Genomic DNA, 20,813 nt, shown 5'->3' with positions numbered 1-20,813 from the left:
TCAGTCAGAACTCTTTCTAGTGAACTTTCTTAGGCTGATTTTTCATGGTTTAAAGCTTTAAAACTACCAATCATGCGATTAAAAGTTTTGCTACTGGAATATTTTGTCTTCCTCATTTCTGCAGAGATTCACAGACAGAGTGAGACTTCAGAGGACATTCTCCTACTGTGTATCCTACAGTACTTCGGAGAAACAGTAAGTTCCTCTTGAAAACTGCTCAGGAGTCCTTGCAACATCAGGTTGCTTTTGGTACCAGCCTGGAAGCTGGAAACTGTTCAGCTTATAGCTGAAAACCGTGTTTTGTACTCAGCATCCAAATCAGTTTAAAATGGTTCCCTGTCCATTTCCATCACGGAATCACAGAATGGTTTGGGTTGGAAGAGACCTTAAAACTCATCCCGTTCCTACCCATGAACCACGGGCACGGACTCCTTCCACTAGACCAGGCTGCTCAAAGCCCCGTCATGCCTGGCCTCTATGGGAATGGACGAAACCAGCCCTAAGGACCGCAGTGCACCCTGCGGCGCAGAAGGGTTTCTGCTGACCCACCACCCCCAGGCGTGACCCAGGACTCCGTTAAGGAGGGAGCGGGCCAAAGCACCCCGCGGCGGGTAGGGCGGGCAGAGCCCGGCGGGAGGCGGGGCGAGGCGGGAAACGAAAAGGCCGCGGAGCCGGGCGGGGGAAGTTGCGAGAGCGGCGCGGCCATGGCCACGCCGGCGGTGGGCCCGGACCGCGGCTCCAGCCCCAGTCCCGCCGCGTCGCCGCCAGACCTCCACGCCATGCCCATGGTGGCGCTCAACTACAGCCTGCGGCGCCGCCTCAGCCTCTACCTCAACCCGCGGGCGGCGGCGGCCGCCGACTGGACGACGCTGGCGGAGGCGCTGGGCTGCGAGTACCTGGAGATCCGGCGGCTGGAGGCGCAGCCCGACCCCACCGCCGCGCTGCTGGAGGACTGGCAGTGCCGCTGCCCTGGCGGCGCCACCGTCGGCCGCCTCCTCGACCTCCTGCGCCGCCTCGGCCGCGATGACGTCCTCCTCGACCTGTCCGGCAGCGTGGGTGAGGCAAGGCGGCATCTGCCGTTCCTCTTCCCTCAGGGCGGCCGCGGGGCCCTGCTTGAGTGGCGGCGGGGACGGGGATGGGCATGGGGCTGGGGTGTCCGCGGGCCGCGCTGGAACGGGAGCAGGGCCGAGCCTGCCGTCTCCTCTGTGCGGTTGATGCGGGTCGGGGCTTAGGGTTCACTTGGGTGCGACTCTCGCCACCTTCTTCCACGGCAGGGCCCAGCTGAGCTCGGTGCCTGGAGGCAGCGGATGCTGCTTGCTTCGGTCTTTGCTGCTCTGTCCGAGGAGGGGATGTGAAGAAATACCCTGCTCAAGCAGAAAAGCCCTTCCCAGGCCGCGGAGCGACCTCCTCAGTATTTTCATCAGAACTTTGCGCAGCTTCCAGGAGAGAAGGGAGAAGTGTGCTCTATTTCCGCTAGCCATAAGCCCTGCAAAGTAATCTGGAGCCCTGTATTATGCTAAACCTTCAATAATAAAGTTCTGTGTGTCAAAGGGTGCTTTGGGCCAGGTCAGCCAAGAGGCATCTTGCACTGACACTGCGCAGTGTGAGAATTGCCATGTGCAGGTCCAGTGTGATGGGAAGATAGTTAAAGGGAGAGGTGAGGGATGTGTGGAACTGGGTAATGGAAGGAAAAATAATTAACTGGATAAAGGAAGGGAAAAAGAGTTCCTTGAAAACTGAAAAATTGATAGGGCAGTGAGTAGTATGAAGGTCCTAGTGCTGTTGTGATAACCTGTTCTGTAGACTCTTCGTATTCTGCATGATCATGGAAATTCAGAGGGAAGTCGGCTGTCATCAGAGGGGAAATTCATTGCCAAAGGATTTCTAAAGCAGGAGACTCTAATGCAGGCCTGTGTTGTATAATACAGCTTCCTGGGCTAGCGATGAAGAAATAATAACTTTCATTTCCTGTTACTCAGGGAGATAAGTGAAGATGCAGAAATTCATTGCTGTAGAGAGTCTGACCCAGAGTGATGGAGGAGTTCCCTGTATTCCTGCTGTTCTCCCTACTAAGGGCCATATACTGGGGACTCGGTTTTGGGAAAGACAGAACTAAATCAGTGTGCTTCATGATCCCTTCATCAGAGGTTCATAATGTGGTGGATGGTGTTTGTCAGAGCCTAAACAGACAGCATTAGAGTGAGGGGGAGGAACCTGAGCTTCAGGGAAGTCACAAGTTTGGCCTGGTGGGAGGTCACACTGATAAGAGGAGACTGATAAATTCATGGAAAAAAGACCCACTGAGGGCTATTTAACACAAAAACAGTGCTCCAAACTCAGGAAATTCCTCATCTACAAATGGTCCGATAGGTAGATTATAAAAATAGATGTAGATTATACCTAAAAGATATGTATGCCTATTTTATCCTTACATTCTCCGCATGGCATCTATTTTTGGTTACTGCTGGAGACCGGATGTTGGGGTAGGTGGACCCCCAGCCTCACCCAGCATGGCCATTCCTCTCAGTATTTTTGGCTGAGGACTGCGGCTTGGGCCTGTGACCTGTTGCTGGAGCTCCCAGCTCTTGCAGAAACTGGAGATATTTATGCTCATAAGAGGAAAAGACGGTTGCACACATTCTCACGCACGGCTGCCAAGGGCATCTCTCTGTGCGCTGTTAGGACTCCTCAGTGTGATACAGCTCAGAAAACGCCAGCTTTGAGGTTTCTGTGGTCTGTGCTTTCATTGCAGGAGGAGCAGAGCTGGGGCACAAAGGCTTCTTGAGTCATTTGAGAGGTGTCAGGATGACTGATGGACACAGGTCGTTCGTAGGGCCAGTGTTGTACCTGCTGCCTACAGTGGATATCCCGGATGCTCTGAGGTCTCTGGAATGACACCTCATGCCTTTGTGTAGGCAGATCAGCTGAGCATCTTGGGGACACAGCATCCCTGTTAAACACAACTCCTTGGTACTCTGTGGCTCCAAAGGGTGTGTTAGGTTTGTGGTTTCTGCTGCAGAACCAGGTCCATGGCCTGTCATTGCATGCTCCATCCTGCCTCTGCTTAGGATGCTAAAAATCAGTGTCTCCTGTGGCCTTGATAGTTCCACGTTTGGTGGCTCTGCACACTGGGGCTGTGTTAAGGAGCTCCCCTGCTGCACTGTCTGGAGTACAGACACTTGCAGGACCATGATCTCTCTCAGCATTCATTTCATTGTACAATCATTTTTGGGATGTGAAGCTCTCTGCTTCAATAGGTTTATGCTCTTCTTCCTGCTGAAACTGAGTGATATTTGTTTCTTCCTGACCTGTTATAGAAGTGCTACTTCCCTGCTTGACAGTTAGTGGGTCTGTTCTCTCTGATCATTTTGCACTTTAGGTTTCATGCTTTTATTCTTTCTTTCCAATACCTCAGACTTTTGCTTGGTTGTTAGAGGAATGTAAAGCCTGCACTGTGTTAGATGCTGGATGGCGTGGGACATCTTAGCTTGGATGAGTTTCTTGCTACTTTGTTTTGTTGGTTTGCATCCTTTTATGAATAAATCCTTTCTGGGCCTGCAAAGTCATCTCTGACCCCCATTGGCTCTCATTTACCTGTACAGCTGGGCGCTGTTCCCAGCTGGGGTCTAATCCATGCCAAATTAGTGAATGTCTTTCATCCCTTCAGGTTCACTGCACCTTTTGGCAGTTTCAGTGCGATAGGGCCCCAGTTTGCACTTGTAGAAAACCCACAAGCCTCAGTGGTTTGTTTTGAGAGCTTTGCTGAGCTTGCAGGTTTATTGTAGGGATAAGAGGGGTTATACAGCCCTGATACAGGCTGAGAGAGCTGGGCTTGTTCAGCCTGGAAGAAGAGAAGGCTCTGGGGAGACCTTAGAGCAGCTTCCAGTGCCTAAAGGGGGCCTATGAGAAATCTGGAGAGGGACTTTTTACAAGGATATGCAGGGATAGGACAAGGGGGAATGGTTTTAAACTGATGAAGGGTAGATTTAGATTAGATATTGGGAAGAAGTTCTTCCCTGTAAGGGTGGTGAGGCCCTGGCACAGGTTGCCCAGAGAAGCTGTGGCTGCCCCATCCCTGGCAGTGTTCAATGCCAGGTTGGATGGGGCTTTGAGCAACCTGGTCTAGTGGAAGGTGTCTCTGCCCATGGCAGGGGATTGGGGCAGATGAGATTTAAGGTCCCTTCCAGCTGAAACTGCTGTATGATTCTGGTTTGAGATTACAGCACAATGCTATCAGGAGCACACTTGGGTTAAAGAGAATGTGTGTCAGCCATGAGTGGTGTGGTGATGAGTTTCTGGTCTCCCAATTTATTAAAACACAGGTCACAGCAGCATTGGTGCCAGTTCTGCAGCTAGAAGCAAGAAGAGAAGACATGGAGCAAACACATTTAAAATGAACATCTCTGTACTGAGCAGTAGTATTAGTATGCCTTTAAATAATTGCCTATTCTTGCCTATTCAGCAATATTTTGCATTGTGAACATGACTACCTGGGAAACAAGGCATGTTTAAGGTGGAGCTTGCATGCCAGTCTTTCATGTGGAACTTCTGAACTGGCTGGCCAATTCAGAGTGGCTTTAATCATAATTTTAAAGACACTGACTTACCTGACACAAAACGTGCACACCTCAGGGCAACAGGCAGAGAGGTGGGACCCATAGTGAGGCAGGACCTGAAATCTGAACCTTCTGGCTGGTGAAGAATGCAGCTGGTTCTTCTTTTCTGCAGGACTGAGGAGAAAGGAGAAGGAGACAGACACTGGGAATGCCTCAGCCTCAGGAAAAGCCTCGATCAGATCTGACACCTTATTAGAGGAGATGATCCAGTCACAAGATGCAAAACTATGAGACAGAATCAGAAGACAGGCTTCAGAAGCTGGGCTTCCATCAGTACTGATGGGGGCTGTGCTACAGCAGTGCTTACGTGGTTCCCACCTGCAACCTGCCCTTCCAGAAGATCCTTTACTCTGCAGCTGCTGTTGTACCAGTGATCTCAGAAGTGTGCCAGTCTGACCCTCTGAGTGATCAGTGCTTTTCTGATTGATACTTGTTAGGGTTTTGTCTAATCTTATGTAAAGGAGAAGGCTCTAGAGTTTCATCTTGTTAATTCTAGTTTTCAAATCTCCTTTTACTTTCAAGTTCTTCTGCAGCTGCATATTGCAGAGGCTGCAGGGTTCTTGCCCCTTCTCTGAAGACTTAACATTTAGATTTATAATTAATTTTAAAACACGACCTGTTTATAATAGATCTGTATCCATCACTGTCCTGTTTGGGAAGTTGCGAACATGACAGGCCTGCTTGCCTTTCAGTTATCTCAGAGTGGGGGCACACACTCACTGCCTGAGATAGAGGATCTCCAGTGGTGGTTCCACAATATAAAGCCTGTTTAAGGGCTCCCTAGAATTTTACATGTCCTCATATGTGTGGTGAGTGTGTATGTACTCATGGTCGTCACCTGCAGTTCTGGCTGACAAAGGCCAGTGGTGTGAATCAACCAGTATGTGTTTATATATTTTAGTAACAGATAATATGAAGACTTCTAATTGATAATCCCCAACCCCCAATTAAATACTCCAAAATGCATAACAGTCATAGAATCACAATGGTTTGGGTTGAAAGGGACCAGTTCCAACCCCCTGCCATGGGCAGGGGCACCTTCCACTAGACCAGGTTGCTCAAAGCCCCATCCAACCTGGCGTTGAACACTGCCAGGGATGGGGCAGCCACAGCTTCTCTGGGCAACCTGTGCCAGGGCCTCACCACCCTCACAGGGAGAAACATCTTTCTAATGTCTCATGTCTTTCAGTTTAAAGCCATTCCCACTTGTCCTTTCCCTACCTGCCCTTGCCAAAAGTCCCTTTCCAGTTTCTTGTCAGCTGCTTAGGCACTGGGAGGATGCTCTAAGGTCTCCCATGAGAACATCCTCCCAGTACCTCCAGGCTGAACAAACCCAGCTCTTTCAGCCTGTCTCCATAGTAGAGGTGCTCCAGCCACCTGATCATCTTCGTGATCTCCTCTGGACTTGCTCCAACAGCTCCACATCCTTCTTAAATTGTGGGCCCCAGAGGACTGCAGGGGTGGATCTCACCAGAGCAGAGCAGAGGGGGGAGGATCCCCTCCCCTGACCTGCTGGCCACGCTGCTGGTGATGCAGCCCAGGGTACGGTTGGTTTCTGGGCTGGAAGCACACAGTTCCTGGTCATGTTGAGCTAGGTCATGAGTATGGCAGTAGAGTTGAGACCTGTTTTGTACATGATGTATGCTTTTACAAGTGTGCTGGAATATACTAGAATTAAGGATATAGGAGGTTTAAAATGAATAAGAGAAAGTACTTCTGTTAATAGGAAGAGTGAGCTTCAGGAATTAATTGCTAGAGGAGGTGGTGGAGGCAGCATCAACAGGTTCAAAAAGAGGTGAGAGAAATTCTAGGTACCAAAAAACCCAGACAGGGTGTTTCCCTCTAATATCCCTGATCCCTGAAATAGCTGTTCCCATTTTAAAGAACTCCAGCAGTGTAAAACCACCATCACAGCAGTGTCTTGCATTGGTTGTGTGCTTTTGCAGAGGAGGACTGTAGGAAGTACTTACAGAAGAAGCAGGAGGAGGCTGACCAGCCGCTTCAAGTGCCAGCAGTAGACAGCAGTGTGCCAAGGACGTCAGAGCTGATGGGCATCACCACCAGGGACGATCCCTATGGTAAGCACCCATGATTACACTGCTGTGTGGTGCCTCATGCTGGAATTGCCATCACCTGCAGCAGGTCCCTGTGAGAAGTGCAGAAAACCTATTTGCCTTAATTACTCCTGTGACTCTTCATAACCTGGATTGCTTTAGCTGGTAGTCATCATTTTTCCTGTCACCAAGGGCGGAGAGGAAAAGCAACCCTGGGGAACACCATACCCAGAAACAGGCTGGCACGGAGCCCGCTGCACGCGCATGAGAGGAGACTTCCCAGAAACATGTCCCTTAAGCACAGCCTGTCACAGAGCAGTAGCTGCTGAAAGCCTGGTGGGTTGGAGTCAAGGGAGAAGGATGTTAGAGCTGATTGCCTTGGCTATGCTGCCCTGTCTTCAGCAGATGTAACCACCACGGATAAAAAGGGATCAGAGTTTGAAGCAGGCTGGGTGGGAAGCAGGAAACAAAGTTCTCTAATTAATGCATGCTTGCTGGGTCCTCCATGCAGATCTGCCTGTGCGGCTGTGTCCAGCTGCCTGCCGGGCTGTGCACGCAGCTGTGGGCTGAGGAAGTGCACAGTCTGTAAAGCTCTGTGACAGATGAAGCAGCATCTGAGGTGAATGAAGATGTGTCAGCTCACCTCTTCACTGCTCCCCTGGCTAGTCTGACTTTCAGAGGCCACCTCTCACAAAGACTTTTTACAAGGGCTTGTAGGGACTGGACAAGGAGGGAATGACTTTAAGCTGACAGGGGTAGATTTAGTTTAGATATTAGGAAAAAATTCTTCACTCTGCAGGTGGCGAGGCACCAGCTCAGGTTGCCCAGAGAAACTGTGGCTGTGTCATCCCTGGCAGTGTTCAAGGCCAGGTTGGACGGGGCTTTGAGCAACTTGCTCTAGTGGAAGGTGTCCCTGCACATAGCAGGGTGTTGGAACTGGATGATCTTTGAGGTCCCTTCCAACCCAAACCATTCTATGGTTCTATGATTTGTACATCGGGACATCATTAACTGTCCCCTAATGTCCACAGACCAATGTTCTGATGCTTGTACATAGCAGCTTTGCCTCATGTGACCCCCGAGTTAACGCTATGCCCCTAAAGCAGTACCCTCAGTTTGATTGACCTGGCAGACAGTTGCCCTTCTGCTTGACTGATTGCTTCTTGGGCTGGCTCTGCCTGCTGGGTTGGTACTTTCTGCAGCAGCTTTTAGAGCTTGACCTATTTTCTCACTGTCGTAGGCTTTAACTGGCATGAAAACTTGAAAATACAGGTAGTGACATTGATACAGAAAGAAAATGACACAATGAGAAACTATCCAGGAGTATTAAGGCACTTAACTGTGAAAAATATTGCTCTTAATATGCAGCACTTTAATATTTGGATAACTGCTACATAAACAGGAGCTGTCAGCCATTAACATCTTTGTAAAACAGGGCCTTTTACTTAGGTATAACTTCAGGTACCCAAGTTTGACAGCCATAAAAACTGCAGGTTCCAAATATCAAGGCCTAGCTTGTAGCTCAGTGGACAGCAGATGTCAGGCCATTGCTGAAGGGCCTGCAGGAAGGTTTTGGTTGGGGAGCTGGACTCTCTGTGACCTGAACTAAACTGCTAAGGCCCAGAGCCATAAGGATATTTTAGATGTATATACTCCCAGGAAAATCCCATAGCTCTGGGGCTCAGAGTTGCATCTTCTGTGGTACTTTGCTCCCTCCAGCTCTTCCCAGACTCTGTCTCCCCTCAGCTCCCTGTGGCTGGATGTTGTTGCCTCTGCAATTTTGCATGTTTGCATCTCAGCAGCCCTTCCCCAGCCACTGCCAGCAGATACGGGGTTATGTGAACAGCCTGGACTATGAATCAAAGCGGTCAAGGCACAGACATGTGTTACCTCTGGCGAGCTCCATTGCAGACAGGAGCCTGATTTGGTAAAACGTTAGATTCCCTTCGTAAGGTTGCACAGAGCTTGTCTGTCACAGCTGCTGATTCTGAGTCTGTGAGAGCTTGTGGAAATTCACTACAGGAGTTAACTTCATTTATAGTAGATGACAGCTAGATTTTTAATGGTTTCAGGGAACAGAACAGAGATGTTTGATGCCTTCATCTGCTACTGTCAGAAAGACCTTCAGTTTGTCCAGGAGATGATCAGGGAGCTGGAACAAACAGAGTTCAAACTGAAGCTCTGTGTATTTGATCGGGATGTCTTGCCAGGAACATGTGTGTGGTCCATCAGTGGAGAACTTATAGAAAGGAGGTAAGTGAACCATGGCTGCTTGGGATAGCTGAATGTAACGGAACATGACGTTCATTTCACCATGATCTCTACAGCATGGCACCAGTGAAGCAGTAAAAATTCACAAGGATGTCTTTATGGGGTTTGGTTTATGCTCTTGGCTCAAGCAGGAAGACTCGAGCATTCCCAAACATGTTGCTTCATTGTGTTCACAAGCAAGGTGCCACTACAGTGATGCTGCTTACGTTTAATCCCTTTTTGGCTGGAACATCCTGCAGTCGCATCCTTGAAGTTGATTGGGAAATGAATACAGCTCCAGGCTGAGTTCCTTCTCACAGTGTGGATGTTGCAGGAACAGCACTGGTGTTGGCTCTGGCACTTCAGGATCCTTCAGACCTGTGTGGGACAGAAAAGCAACTCCCTAGGCAGGGAGTGACAAATCCTGAGGCAGGTGTTTGGGTTTTAAACATCAGTCTTTCAGAGGGATACAGCTTGGCATTAACAGACACCCTTGTGAGACCTTGCTCTCCTGGCTGTGGTACAGCATAGCCTTCCATAAAGAGCCTAATATTTAATTTACAACTAGGCACCTCAAAGGAATGTAAGCAACAAATTGGATAACAAAGCTCCAGTTTATGAACCCAGGTGAATTCACTGTTGTATGAGTACAATACAGCTTTGTCCAGTTCATTCTAATATTAAAAATGCCCTGTTAGGGTCAGTCATCAAAGGCAGCATGAAAGCAGGGAGTTAAGATGCCTTTGTTTGTAATACCTAAACAGAGAATCAAATAAAGGTTGCACGGATAATCTGGACTTCGCTGTTTCTTCAGGTTTTGGTATATGAGCATGTATCTGCCATCAGTTTTGTGTAACATAGCCAGCAGTCCTTGCTCCGTAGTTCATTCCTGCTGGAACACAGCTGGTGGCTTCATTTTTCCAACTCAGAGGAGCACACACTTCTAGCAGCGAGAAGGGGAAGCATCCCTGTTGACATTTTTTTTTTTCTCCCCTAACTGCTTCATTGCAGGTGTCGGAGGATGGTGGTTGTCATTTCAGATGATTACCTGGAAAGCGATGAATGTGATTTTCAGACCAAATTTGCTCTTAGCCTTTCCCCAGGTAAGATCTCACAAAAATCCCTTTTAAAGTTGTGTATCAACATTACAATTTTTTTGTTATAGTAACACGCAAAGCTCCAGCTGAGGTCGATGGGCACTGCACAAATGCAGAATAAGGGGCAGTCTCACATGTGAGACTACCAATTGAGATAAATATGGATGAAAAAGGAGAAAACAAATAACTGATAATTACAGAACTGGTAACTCAGACCTGGGTTCCCACCACTGACCTACCTACCTCTGAGAGGGACTTTTGACAAAGGCATGTAGGAATATAACAAGGACAAATGGCTTTAAACTGACAGAGGGGAGATTTAGATGAGATATTAGGAAGAAGCTCCTCTCTGTGAGGGTGATGAGGCCTTGGCACACATTGCCCAGAGAAGCTGTGGCTGCCCCATCCTTGGCAGTGGGTTGGGCTTAGAGCAACCTGGTCTACTGGAAGGCTGTCCCTGCTTGTGGCAGGGGTTTGGAACTGGATGAGCGTTAAGGTCCCTTCCAACCCAAACCGTTCTGTGATTGTATGATACCTTTCACATGTGTGGAAATCCACCCAGGCTTAGGGCTTGCTCTGGCTGTAATGCCCTTCAGTCAGCATGCAGAAATTTATCATGATTAGAAGCAGCCATTAAAATGAATGGTGGCTTTATAATGTGCAGGCAGGGACCTGGACTTGGTTCCTTGCCCTGCTCTTGACCTTCTATGTGATGGTGAGTGAGCAGCTTAGCTGTCTGAGATTCAGTGCTCCAGCTGTCAAGTTGGCTAGCACTGCTTGCTTCAGAGATGCTGTCGCTGTAATCTCTGTGAAGTGCTTCAAGATCCGTATGGGAAATAAGCTACAAAAGAAAGAAGTATTCTGATCAATTCAGGGTGTGAGCAAATGCTGGGAATAGGGTAGCAGGTAATGAACATGCAGCTTTTTTCGGAGATCTGTGAGTATTGTGGATAGGTAAACAAAATATGGGATGAATGTTCAACTTGGAGTAGCAGTATCTGTTACATGAATTGTTCTGAATTGAAAAGCCATCAATTTACTTCTGTCAAGTCTGTTCAGATTGCTCTTTTCTAAGCACCAGATATTCTACACTTGTGTATGTTGCTGGGGAGTAAGTGCAGCACAACCTAATACCATGGGGGATATGTAGTATCTGTAGAAGTGTCTGTATGTAAAGTCTCTTTTCTAGTTGAGGTACCTGACATCCAGAGGTTTAACTGTAAGCCAGTGGCGGAGCTCAGAATTAGCTCCATCTTCCTGACACAGTAATTTCATATGATGGCCGCTAATCTCTTGACCACCCCTAGCGTGTTGCATCAGCCCCCAGTCATCAAGATTTGTAGCAAAGTCCTTTTAGTTCCTCAACATTTTTTTGTTGGCATCATATCTTTCATTAGAACAATGGGAAAAGAAATGTCCATTGTATGTAATGACCTCAGCTCTACCACTAAAAACATGTGAGTACAGGCTTACAAAAATTGCAGTCACTTGCACAGGGTAACTAATGCACAGAAGAGTTTGGTGGCAGGTTCTGCAAGCTTGAATTACTTAAGCCTCTACTGCAGTTACAAAATCTTAGTTATTTGCCTCATCCAGGTCTCAACATCAGCACTTGTGCTGGGCAGCACAGGCTAGCTGGTGCCAGGCATCCTCATGGAGAATTACAGAGGAAGAGGTTCCTCTTTAGAAGAGCTGTTTGTCAATCCGAGGAGAGTTCTTTCATCTTGTGCAAGCCTCAAACAAAGCAGTTCATGTTTGCAGGGTGATTCCTTGCAGCTCCTTGTTGGAACACATCTGCAGCCTATCTGAGTAAATCAGGGTAAGAAGAAAAAGAAATGGAGATAACCCAGCAAAGCTGACCTTATAGAAGCAGCTTAGTCTCTTGAATTTTCTCTTTATGCATTCCTGGAAGTAGACAGGATTGTATATACCTGTTTGTGTTCCACAAGAAGCTGTGCTTTGTTGTTTATATCTGCAGGGCATTGGGCCATTATCTCACCCATTTGGGATCACTGCAAGTTGCCCTACATGTTATGGATGAGGCCCATAGTTGAGTGAAATGTTCTTAGAAGGGAGCTTGGGATTCAGAAACTTGCTCTTGGAGTGAGAGCTAGCTGCAGTGTAATGAGATGACACACAGTAGGGAGCAAGCATGGATCCTGTGACATGTGTGCTGTGGTGGAGAAAAATGGATCCAGGACCTGCCTGTTGTTTTGTGTAATCCTCTGCCTGTGTGACCTGTCTTTCAGGTGCTCGTCTCAAACGGCTGATTCCAGTCAAGTGCAAAACCATGAAGAACGAGTTTCCAAGCATCTTACGGTTCATTACCATTTGTGACTACACCAATCCTTGCACCAAAAAGTGGTTCTGGACAAGACTGGCAAAATCCCTCATGCTGCCGTGATGCAAAGTCACAAGAGCGAGATGTTCTTCTGCACTCTATCCTGGCTGCGCCTTTGGACTGTGGTGTCTTTTCACACAGGATCTTGAACCACTTCAGAGCCTGGATCCTTGCAGTCAGTGTTTGGAGCCTGCGACCAGGAGCAAAGAATCTTCTCTTGTACTTCTTCATAACTTGGAAGGGGAAATAAAGCAATTCTGTGGCTGTTCCTGCTCAAGTCAGTGAGTATCCAGCATTTTGTGTAGTAAGCACTTTCACTGAAAATACAGAAAATAGATGTTTAAATACTGTCTAATACAAGAAGGCTCTATTATAAGCATTTAATAAGCCCTCAGAGTTTCAAACAGCAGGCTTTCTTAAACAAGTATTTCTTATTATTTTAAAGGCTGTTTAATGGCTATAATAATTAAATCCAGTGAAATCCCATGGCTGCCTGGTGATCTGCAGGAACTGAGGTTTCAGACTTACTTTCCTGCTCTCTGAATGGCCAATGCCATGAGAATGGCTGGTTTCAGCAGGGAGGTCCAGCCTGCCCTGCTGCTGGGCAGTCTGTGGCCCACACTGGTTCTGAGGGTAGACAGTCTCCTTCAGTCCTTGTTTGGACAAAAGCAGAAGTGTATTTTAATTGTTAAAGAAATGAATGGTTCTCCCATTATGCTTAGCAATATCTGCAAAATTAGAGCAATTATCTATGTAATTATAACTAATGCAGAATTACTGAACTTGGTGTATTTTCTGTAGAGGTTTTTCTCCTCAAGTTATATCACAGTATTCCTGTCTTGTATTCATTTACAGGGTAAATCCCTCATCACTAGTATTTTCTGAGGCAGTCCCTCAAGTTTGCTCTAAGTAGTTGTTGAAAGCAAGAAGGATGCACTGTTGTATGATGTTGGTTGTGTCTGTCTCTGCTCAGGTCACATTTTGATTAAGGGACCTCATACCAATATTTTACATTCCCAGATCTTATGAAATGTTTACAATAGAGCCTTCCTATAGTAGAAATTCATAAAACATGTTATTTTCTGTGAAAGTCCTTACTGCACAAAGTGCCGGCTGCTGTTGCTGCAGGAACGGGGCTATGCATCTTTGTGGATCCAGATTTTAAATTGCTTCACCTTCAAGAGCCTTCCGAAACACATCAGCTGTTGGGGTGCCTCAAAGGCATAGGGATAAATATTGAATAAAGAGTGTATTAAATTATTAATTAGGCTGTTTAAAATAGAAAGGCTAGTGTTACCTTGATAGGAAAGAGCATATTTAAAAGAACCACCACAATAATTACAGTATTTCTGTGACTAAGGCTCAGAGCAGCATTGATCTTGCTCTGCTTTGTTAGACTTGAATCCTTCAGAGCGACCAATGAATCTCATCAGTTCTCAGTGCACAGGGCTCTGGGGCAAGAGTTCTGCCCAAAGTAGCATTTTAAAGCGACCCCTCGGTGTATTAAACAGATTTACAGCAAATATTGACTTTATAAGTTGAGAAGAAAAGCACCTTGCTTATGTATCTGCAGCTGCTTGAACTCTGCCCCTTCACTCATTACTTCAGCTACTGACTCATGTTGATTTTACAGCTTAATGTTTTACTAGTTTACATTTTTAAGGTTGCGTCTGGATGTGATTTTGTTGGGTTTTTTTTAAAAGGATTTGTTGTGCAGCACTACCAGGGCTCAGGTACAGACAGTAAGGTGTGCTCCTGCCTCTCCCTCACCCACCTTCTTGATGAATGGTGGTGCTTTGAAGTCCTGACAGCAGCCAGCCATTGACCTGGACACGGTGAATGGAGCTTGTTCACACACATCATGTTAGTGTCAGGGCTCGTTTGTGGACAGGCCCATGAGCTGGGTGTTATTCAGACCCTCCTACAAACATGAACTGCTGCTGTTGTGCCAAGGTGACGTTTGTACCTTTCTGTTTTGCTAGAACAAGTGAGTAGTCTGTGGGCATACCAGGAGAAAAGTTAAGCTGATGAAGGGTTTCTGAATAGTTGGGCTTCATGTCCTATTGCCCTCAGGCCTCCTGCAGAAGCGGAGACAGCTGCTTGCCTCGGGGGTTCTGCGTAATCGGTAAAAGTTAATTGCAGAAGAGTTTCTGAAGGCTGCTTGATCCCCAGGCACGCTTCTGGGGCTTAGTGAATTCTCATACTCTGGAGTGTCTGTAAACATTAATTATGGGTCATTACTCGCAGGACCATACCAGATTCCTCTTGTTTTGAGAGCTGAAAGGACTCTGGTAACTAGTTCGTGGAGAGCACGGGCTCAGGAGGCTGCTCTGCAGACGCTAGAGGGAGGTAATGGCCCGTGCTGACACCCTGCGAGGGTGCTGCCCGCTGACAAAGAAGTGGGTTTTTTATCTCTTCACTCTTTTCTAAGGAGACCATACCAAAAACAGCGCGAGTTTTGACAGACTGAATCTCGTTAAGTGTCTTCTGCATGAGTCCTGATGAGTGGTTTGGGACTTGGGATGTTGGCAATGAGGAAAAAGTAACAGCAGAAAAAATAATCATGTTTGTGATAGATGATCTGGTGATCACTGGATGGGGAAATGGCTGCTTCTGGTCAGGAAAGCAGAAACCAGAGCTTAATTCCTAAATCTTCTGGCTTCCAATAGGCAAATGCAATATTCCAGTTAATGGTGAAAGATGTCAGTGCTTGGGTGAGCTCTCTGTGTCCTGGCCCCCTTGTCTGCCTAATTCGATGCTGGGTGAGTGTTGTTCCTGTCAGACTGTTGCTTTACTGCAAGGTTATCCTGGAGGCTAAAATAATTACTTGGGGTAATAAAAAGTGAGGTAACAGCCCTAAAACGTAACATACGTGCCTTAAATATATATCCTTTTCTATGTAAAAGGCAGAGTTTTTGTGCTTCTGACATTTTGATACCTGTCTGGTCAGAGTGAAGGGTGACATCTGTGAATGGTATAAAGTCTAGTTGCTGTAAACATGTTTCAGTGGCAGTTGGGATTCTCCTCCCCTCTTTCATGCTCAGTGGAAGGTCGAAAATTTGAACACCTTTAAGAAAGGAACTTATAAAATTGTGATGTTGCATTTTTTTTTCCCATTTTGTTTCCTTCCCTCACTGAAATTGTCCTAGTTATCTTAGTACCAAATCATATATTTTTATATATATACATATTTATATTACTTCTAACCTGATCAAATATGTGGAGAAGCATATGTGTTGTGTAGCCATTCTGCAAATAATCAACCATTCTGTGTTTTTTCTCCTCAAACCCCCAAACTTTTGCTACTTGTGAGAACTTTTAAAATAAATCAAGAATTAAAACCCAGCAGGCTGAATCTCCTTCTTGGGCATCGGAGAAGAGATACTAGGTCTCAAAATTAAGTGTCGGTGAGAAATGACATGGGCTAGGTTGAGGGGTTCTTTTTCATGTTTTGCCTAAACAGCTTCCTCAGGGCTTTTGGTGATGCCTGGAAGAGGGAGAAGTAGAGCTGTGTCACACCAGCAGGAAAATTATCAAGGTATTGTTCTTCAGACAAGTGTGGTTTCTCTGCAGGGCTCGTTTTTGGCTTTGTGGGCTGTGTCCGCTGCTGTCCTGGACTCGCTTCCGCCCTGGTGCCCAGCAGGCTGGAGGGGATAAGCCGGGGCCTCCACTGTCAGCCCCCAGCAAGCAGGGATGCCAGGCAGTTGGCTCCTGCTCCACAGTCTTTCTGGAGGCCCCGGCAGGGGATACATTGCAGTGCAGTGATCAGGAGGATTTTGCCAGCTTTATTTCCTTTGGCTCAGAGTCAGGCCAAGCCAGGGAAATAACTTGAAACCCAGCAGCTGCCAGGCCAAGGCTCTGCCCCAGGAAAAGATGAAGGATCCCCAGTCACGGAAGTGTTGGTTGGGAGGAATTTCTGGAGGTCAAGGACAAGCTGTACGTCACAACAGGAGGGGCTGTCACTGTGCCGCTTGCTGGACAATATTCCAAGCATATGAAGAATGTCTTTGCTATGGCTTTTATGAGTGAACATATGGAAAGTGATAGGGAAACCATCCCTGACTATATTACTTTAGATAGAAATTGCTGGCAGAGCAGCCTGCCAGGAGAGTCCCACTTTGCACTACCCACCTGTCTTCATGTGTTCGAGCAGTTAATGGTTTCTGCCTATATTTGAGTGTGAGCATAGCTCAGAGTCAGGGGATCCAGCTGTGGCAGCTCTTTTCTAGTTGTTGTTCCTCTTGTGCCAAAGAAATATTCCCAGTCCTCTATTTCACTTTGATGCAGAACATCGGCACCATTTCCTCTTTATTAGAGGACAGCATTTACCTGGTGAAATTCAGTAACTGCTGCAGAACATTCTCAGCTTTAGAGATGGAGACTGAGAGATGAAGCATTGCCCCTTGACAGATCAAATTTTTTTCCATCATGTCAACATGAGAAGAGTTGCTTTATCATGATTGAGGCCCTGCATGGTCCAGAGGGCACGTTTACAGGAAGAAAAATAGCATAGGGAAGAAAATTTAATTATACATAAAAAATGGCTGGGAAAATGTTGTGTGAGCATCCTGGAAATATATTTTAAGGCAGCAATGAACAGGAACATCAAACACATGGTTCACATTACTGGAAAGCATGTTAATTGAGCTTCTTGAAAAGCACCCCTGTCAGACCTGCTGGGGTTTTACTACACAACCTGACATGTGCTGTATACAAATACTTCACTAAAGGTAATTTTCTCCAGGTGCTATGTTAAACCCCTTTCTGGTTCAGCTGATCTCCACTAGTGTTTGAACCCAACCCAACTTTGTGATGAACCACCATCAACCGCAACCCAGAAAGCGTGTTTATTTTGTAGCAAAATCTGCACTCAGGAGAATGAATATTGTTGTATCCACTGGAGCTGTGCTGCTCTGCAAAGGTTTAATTAACTGAAGGTGTATTTGAGTCTTAAGCTGTTACAAAGTCTGATTTAGAAACAATGCATTGTGTGTTCCCATAGCAGAGCCTGGCTTAGCGACGTGCTTTTCCCTCCTCCTGTTTCCACTGATGAAGCTGCTCCTGCAGTGGCAGAGTCTGGGGCTGCCCATGCCCACCAGACACGATTTCTTTCAGCTGGAGAATGTTTCATCAGCTGCCCCTGTGCTTCCTCATGGCCTGCAGCCAGCAGAGGGGCTTTGATTCCACTTTTCCCCAGTTCTTAGTCTTGCTTAGGCTGGGGTTTTGGTGGGGCTGGCCTGGAAGGAGGGACTGAATGTGATCCGCATTGGCAGGAGGTGAGGAGGAGAAGAACCCTTGTGCTAAGCCTGGTGAGAATGTGTAGGCTCAATGCTATGAATCTTTGCTTTCTGAATGAAATCAAAGTCACGAGGCCACTGTTCAGGATGCTAAAGTTAGGAACAGGATGGAATCACAGGAAATATGGTCAGGCAAATGTGGAGGTGACAGTGAAGTGAACTTTCACAAAGTTTCTGCAGCATTTTTCTGGCTCTAATCTTCAGCTATGTTTGCCTTCTGTTTGTGTCAGCAAAACACGATGGAAGAGCTGCAAGTCCTAAGGTGCTTAACTGCTTGGGTGCCAGTTTACAATCTGTTGCCTCTAAAACAAAAACCACCATTCAGGAGGGGAAAACCGGGTGAACAAACCTGCAGGTTGTGTGCCATTCCCTGTCGGGCCAGAGCCATGGCAGTCCCCATGCCATGCTTTACAGCAACATTTTCAAAAGCATTCAGAAATCTGGGTGACAGGTTTAAAACTACTGAATCATGGAAAATTTAGTGTTTGATTTCTGGCAGACACCCCCAGCTGAAATATACATGGAAATGAGATTTAAAGTGCTTTGAGCTGAGGACTAAAATGGACATTGGCCTTAAAATGTCAGTGTCTCAGTATCTCTAAAACCTCACATGGGTATGCAAAAGATGTTATTTTTCAATATCAGTAAAGGGCTTTTGAGATCTGTAGAAAGAAAAGCAAAGAAGAGAAGCATCACATTTTTGACTCAAAAGCAATTTAGTCTAGAAATGAATATTCCCTGGTTTTTCCTAACAGTTATTCTTTAGCCTCCTTGTTAACTGCACCTCTCCTAGCGCTGCAGTCTCACATCTGCTGAGCTGCATTGTTTTATCGAGCATCGTGAATGGAAGCTCTTAAGATTTTCTATCTGAGTTCTTGGAAATCTTGCCTCATCAGCATGTTGCTCTCAGCAGACGGGTTTTTCTTCAGCTCCAAGTCATGCATATTGATCAGTCTTGATTTTCTTTCGTTACCTAGCATCCTGTCATTGATTTTAATTGTCCGGTATTGAAGAGGAAGCATTCAGTACACGCAGAATTGCCAAGGATGAAATTTTGCTTTCCACACCTTTTTGCAGATGGTGCCCACAGCTAAGCCCTTAGGAGCTGTGGGTATCTCTCAGCTAGCAATCTGCACAAATTACACTGTAGTCAATTTTTCTCTATTAAATCCATTTCTGATTCTCTGTGACAGCTTTTCCTGCCGCACGGTTTCACACTTCAGCAGTTTGTTTCTGAGATGACATGCGGGTTTGTTTCTTTTTCAAAGGGGTGGTGGTGGTAATCCATTTAATTTGCAGATGCTTTACTTGTGTCTTTCTAGTTCCTACTCCCTGCTGCTGTACAACTTCAAGTGACTCCTAGAGAGTCTCCTCCTGTGGCTCCTTATCAGCCCACGGGGCCACTCCTGGGCTGTTCCCTGAAGCTTCCTCTCCTGCTACTGAAGTGGAACAGCCTGCCCAAGACAAAACTGCAGCTTGGTCCTGCATCTCATAGAAAGAGGAATCCTTCCATCCCCATGGTGCAAAACACCAAAGCTGGGAGCTGGTGTGATTTATTAACTCTTCTCCTTCTTCCTTGCAAAATACCTTCTTACACTGGTATTGTTCTCATCTTATAAAAACATTCCTGCACTCTCAGAGGGCTTTCATTACAAATGTCTCGAAGACTCTGTATGTAAGGAACCTGGTGCCCTCCTACTGTCTCTCTGATTCTAGGTTTTCCTTTACTTCAGATACACAAAAAGGATCCTATTTTTAGCAGCCAGCAGTCAATGACAGAGGAATTCATGAGTAGGGAGGAAAGGATGTGAACTATCCAAATAGATTTTTTTTCATATGAGATTTCTACATTCCTATCACTGCAGTAATAAGCCATGAGTCACTGTTACACTGAACTATTAGACTATTATTGTAAACTCATGTCATGTCATCTGCTAATGTGAACCACAACCTTGCCTGGCCTTAACTTAGTTTGAGAAGTTTATGAGGATAAGAACAATGTTCCCTCACAAATCTTATTCCCAGATGGCAAGAAGTGAATGAAATCTTATTCGATCCTATGTTTTCTATGTTTCTGTTCCTTGGGTTTCTCTTCTTACTGCCTTTTAAAAGAATTTATCTTTCTTTATTGTAATGTCACAAAAGATGTTTTATTTCTTTGAAGTTTGCCAATTGTAAATTGGGTCCAAGCACTCCCAGCAGACTGAGTATCTATGGTGTTTCAGCTGAGAGCAGCAACCTCTTCACCAAAAGCTGCTCTCTGCTTTCAGCCCTGCCATCACCAGCCCTCAGGAGGAGGCTGAAGTACCCAGAGATACTTGGGACTTCTCTACTGCAACAGCAAGTGCCAAGGAGAGGATCTTCTCTGGCATTGCTAAACTGATTCTTGTCAAGAGTTATGTCCCGGCTGCGTATTTTTCTATAATAGTTTTGTTGAATAATAAACTGTCTGAAATGGTCTTAAATACACACACAAATTTTTACGTAATAGAACAGGCCTTGGCCACCCTTCACTAACTGCAAAAGAGGACTCAGGCCAGGTGGTACCAGCTTGTCTGCAGGTTCTGGGTGCTTGCACCAGGCTTATTTTGCACTTTCAGCAATGAAGGAAAAAGCTCTGAAACATTCTCACACACACCACACACACACACCCCACCCCACCCCGTTCTTCTCAGATGTTTAGAAAATGCTTTATGATGCAGATTTACCCTCTACAGAAGAGGCCACTGGGAAAACCTTTCTGTCCTTAGAAACTGTGGCATTCCCAGAGCAAAAAGAGGTATGGGCACAGAAGTGTCTTTCATTAGCGTCTGTAGAGACAAAGCAGTATGAAGAAAGCATTATTGTAAACCAGAGCACAGCAATAACTGATTATTAAACCGCGGCCCAGGTGTGTGGTCATCAAGATCTTGCTATAACTATTTATTAAACCTAGCATTGATTTTGTATGAGATTGGATTGGAAGGAGGAAGCAAAGCTATAATTTGTTACAGAGAGGGTTAACTGGCTTTCAATTTGTATACTAAAAAATCATAAACTTAGAAAGGAAGAGTAATTGAAAAAAAAACCCACCTTGTCTTGGTCATAAACTCTTTGCTTGCTTCCTGGAGCTTAAAATCTGAGGGACTTTTTCAGTGGAGGAAGTAGGAGAAGAGTGC

General features: G+C 46.1%; 1 protein-coding gene across 1 annotated transcript; it reads left to right on the top strand.

Moving 5' to 3' along the window:
- Positions 1-704: 704 nt before the first annotated feature.
- MYD88 (MYD88 innate immune signal transduction adaptor) lies at positions 705-15,592 on the top strand (the record flags this gene model as incomplete). Its single annotated transcript, XM_080610746.1, has 5 exons — positions 705-1,056; positions 6,563-6,694; positions 8,743-8,923; positions 9,932-10,023; positions 12,267-15,592. The coding sequence occupies 5 exons, from the start codon at positions 705-707 to the stop codon at positions 12,419-12,421; spliced, it is 912 nt and encodes a 303-aa protein (XP_080466872.1). The 3' UTR covers positions 12,422-15,592.
- Between the last annotated feature and the right edge of the window lie 5,221 nt (positions 15,593-20,813).

This window comes from Psittacula echo (genome assembly GCF_963264785.1).
Source record: "Psittacula echo genome assembly, chromosome: 2".
NCBI lineage: Eukaryota > Metazoa > Chordata > Aves > Psittaciformes > Psittacidae > Psittacula > Psittacula echo.
The sequence above is the reverse complement of the archived record's forward strand: the minus strand, read 5'-3'. Positions and strand labels throughout refer to the sequence as shown.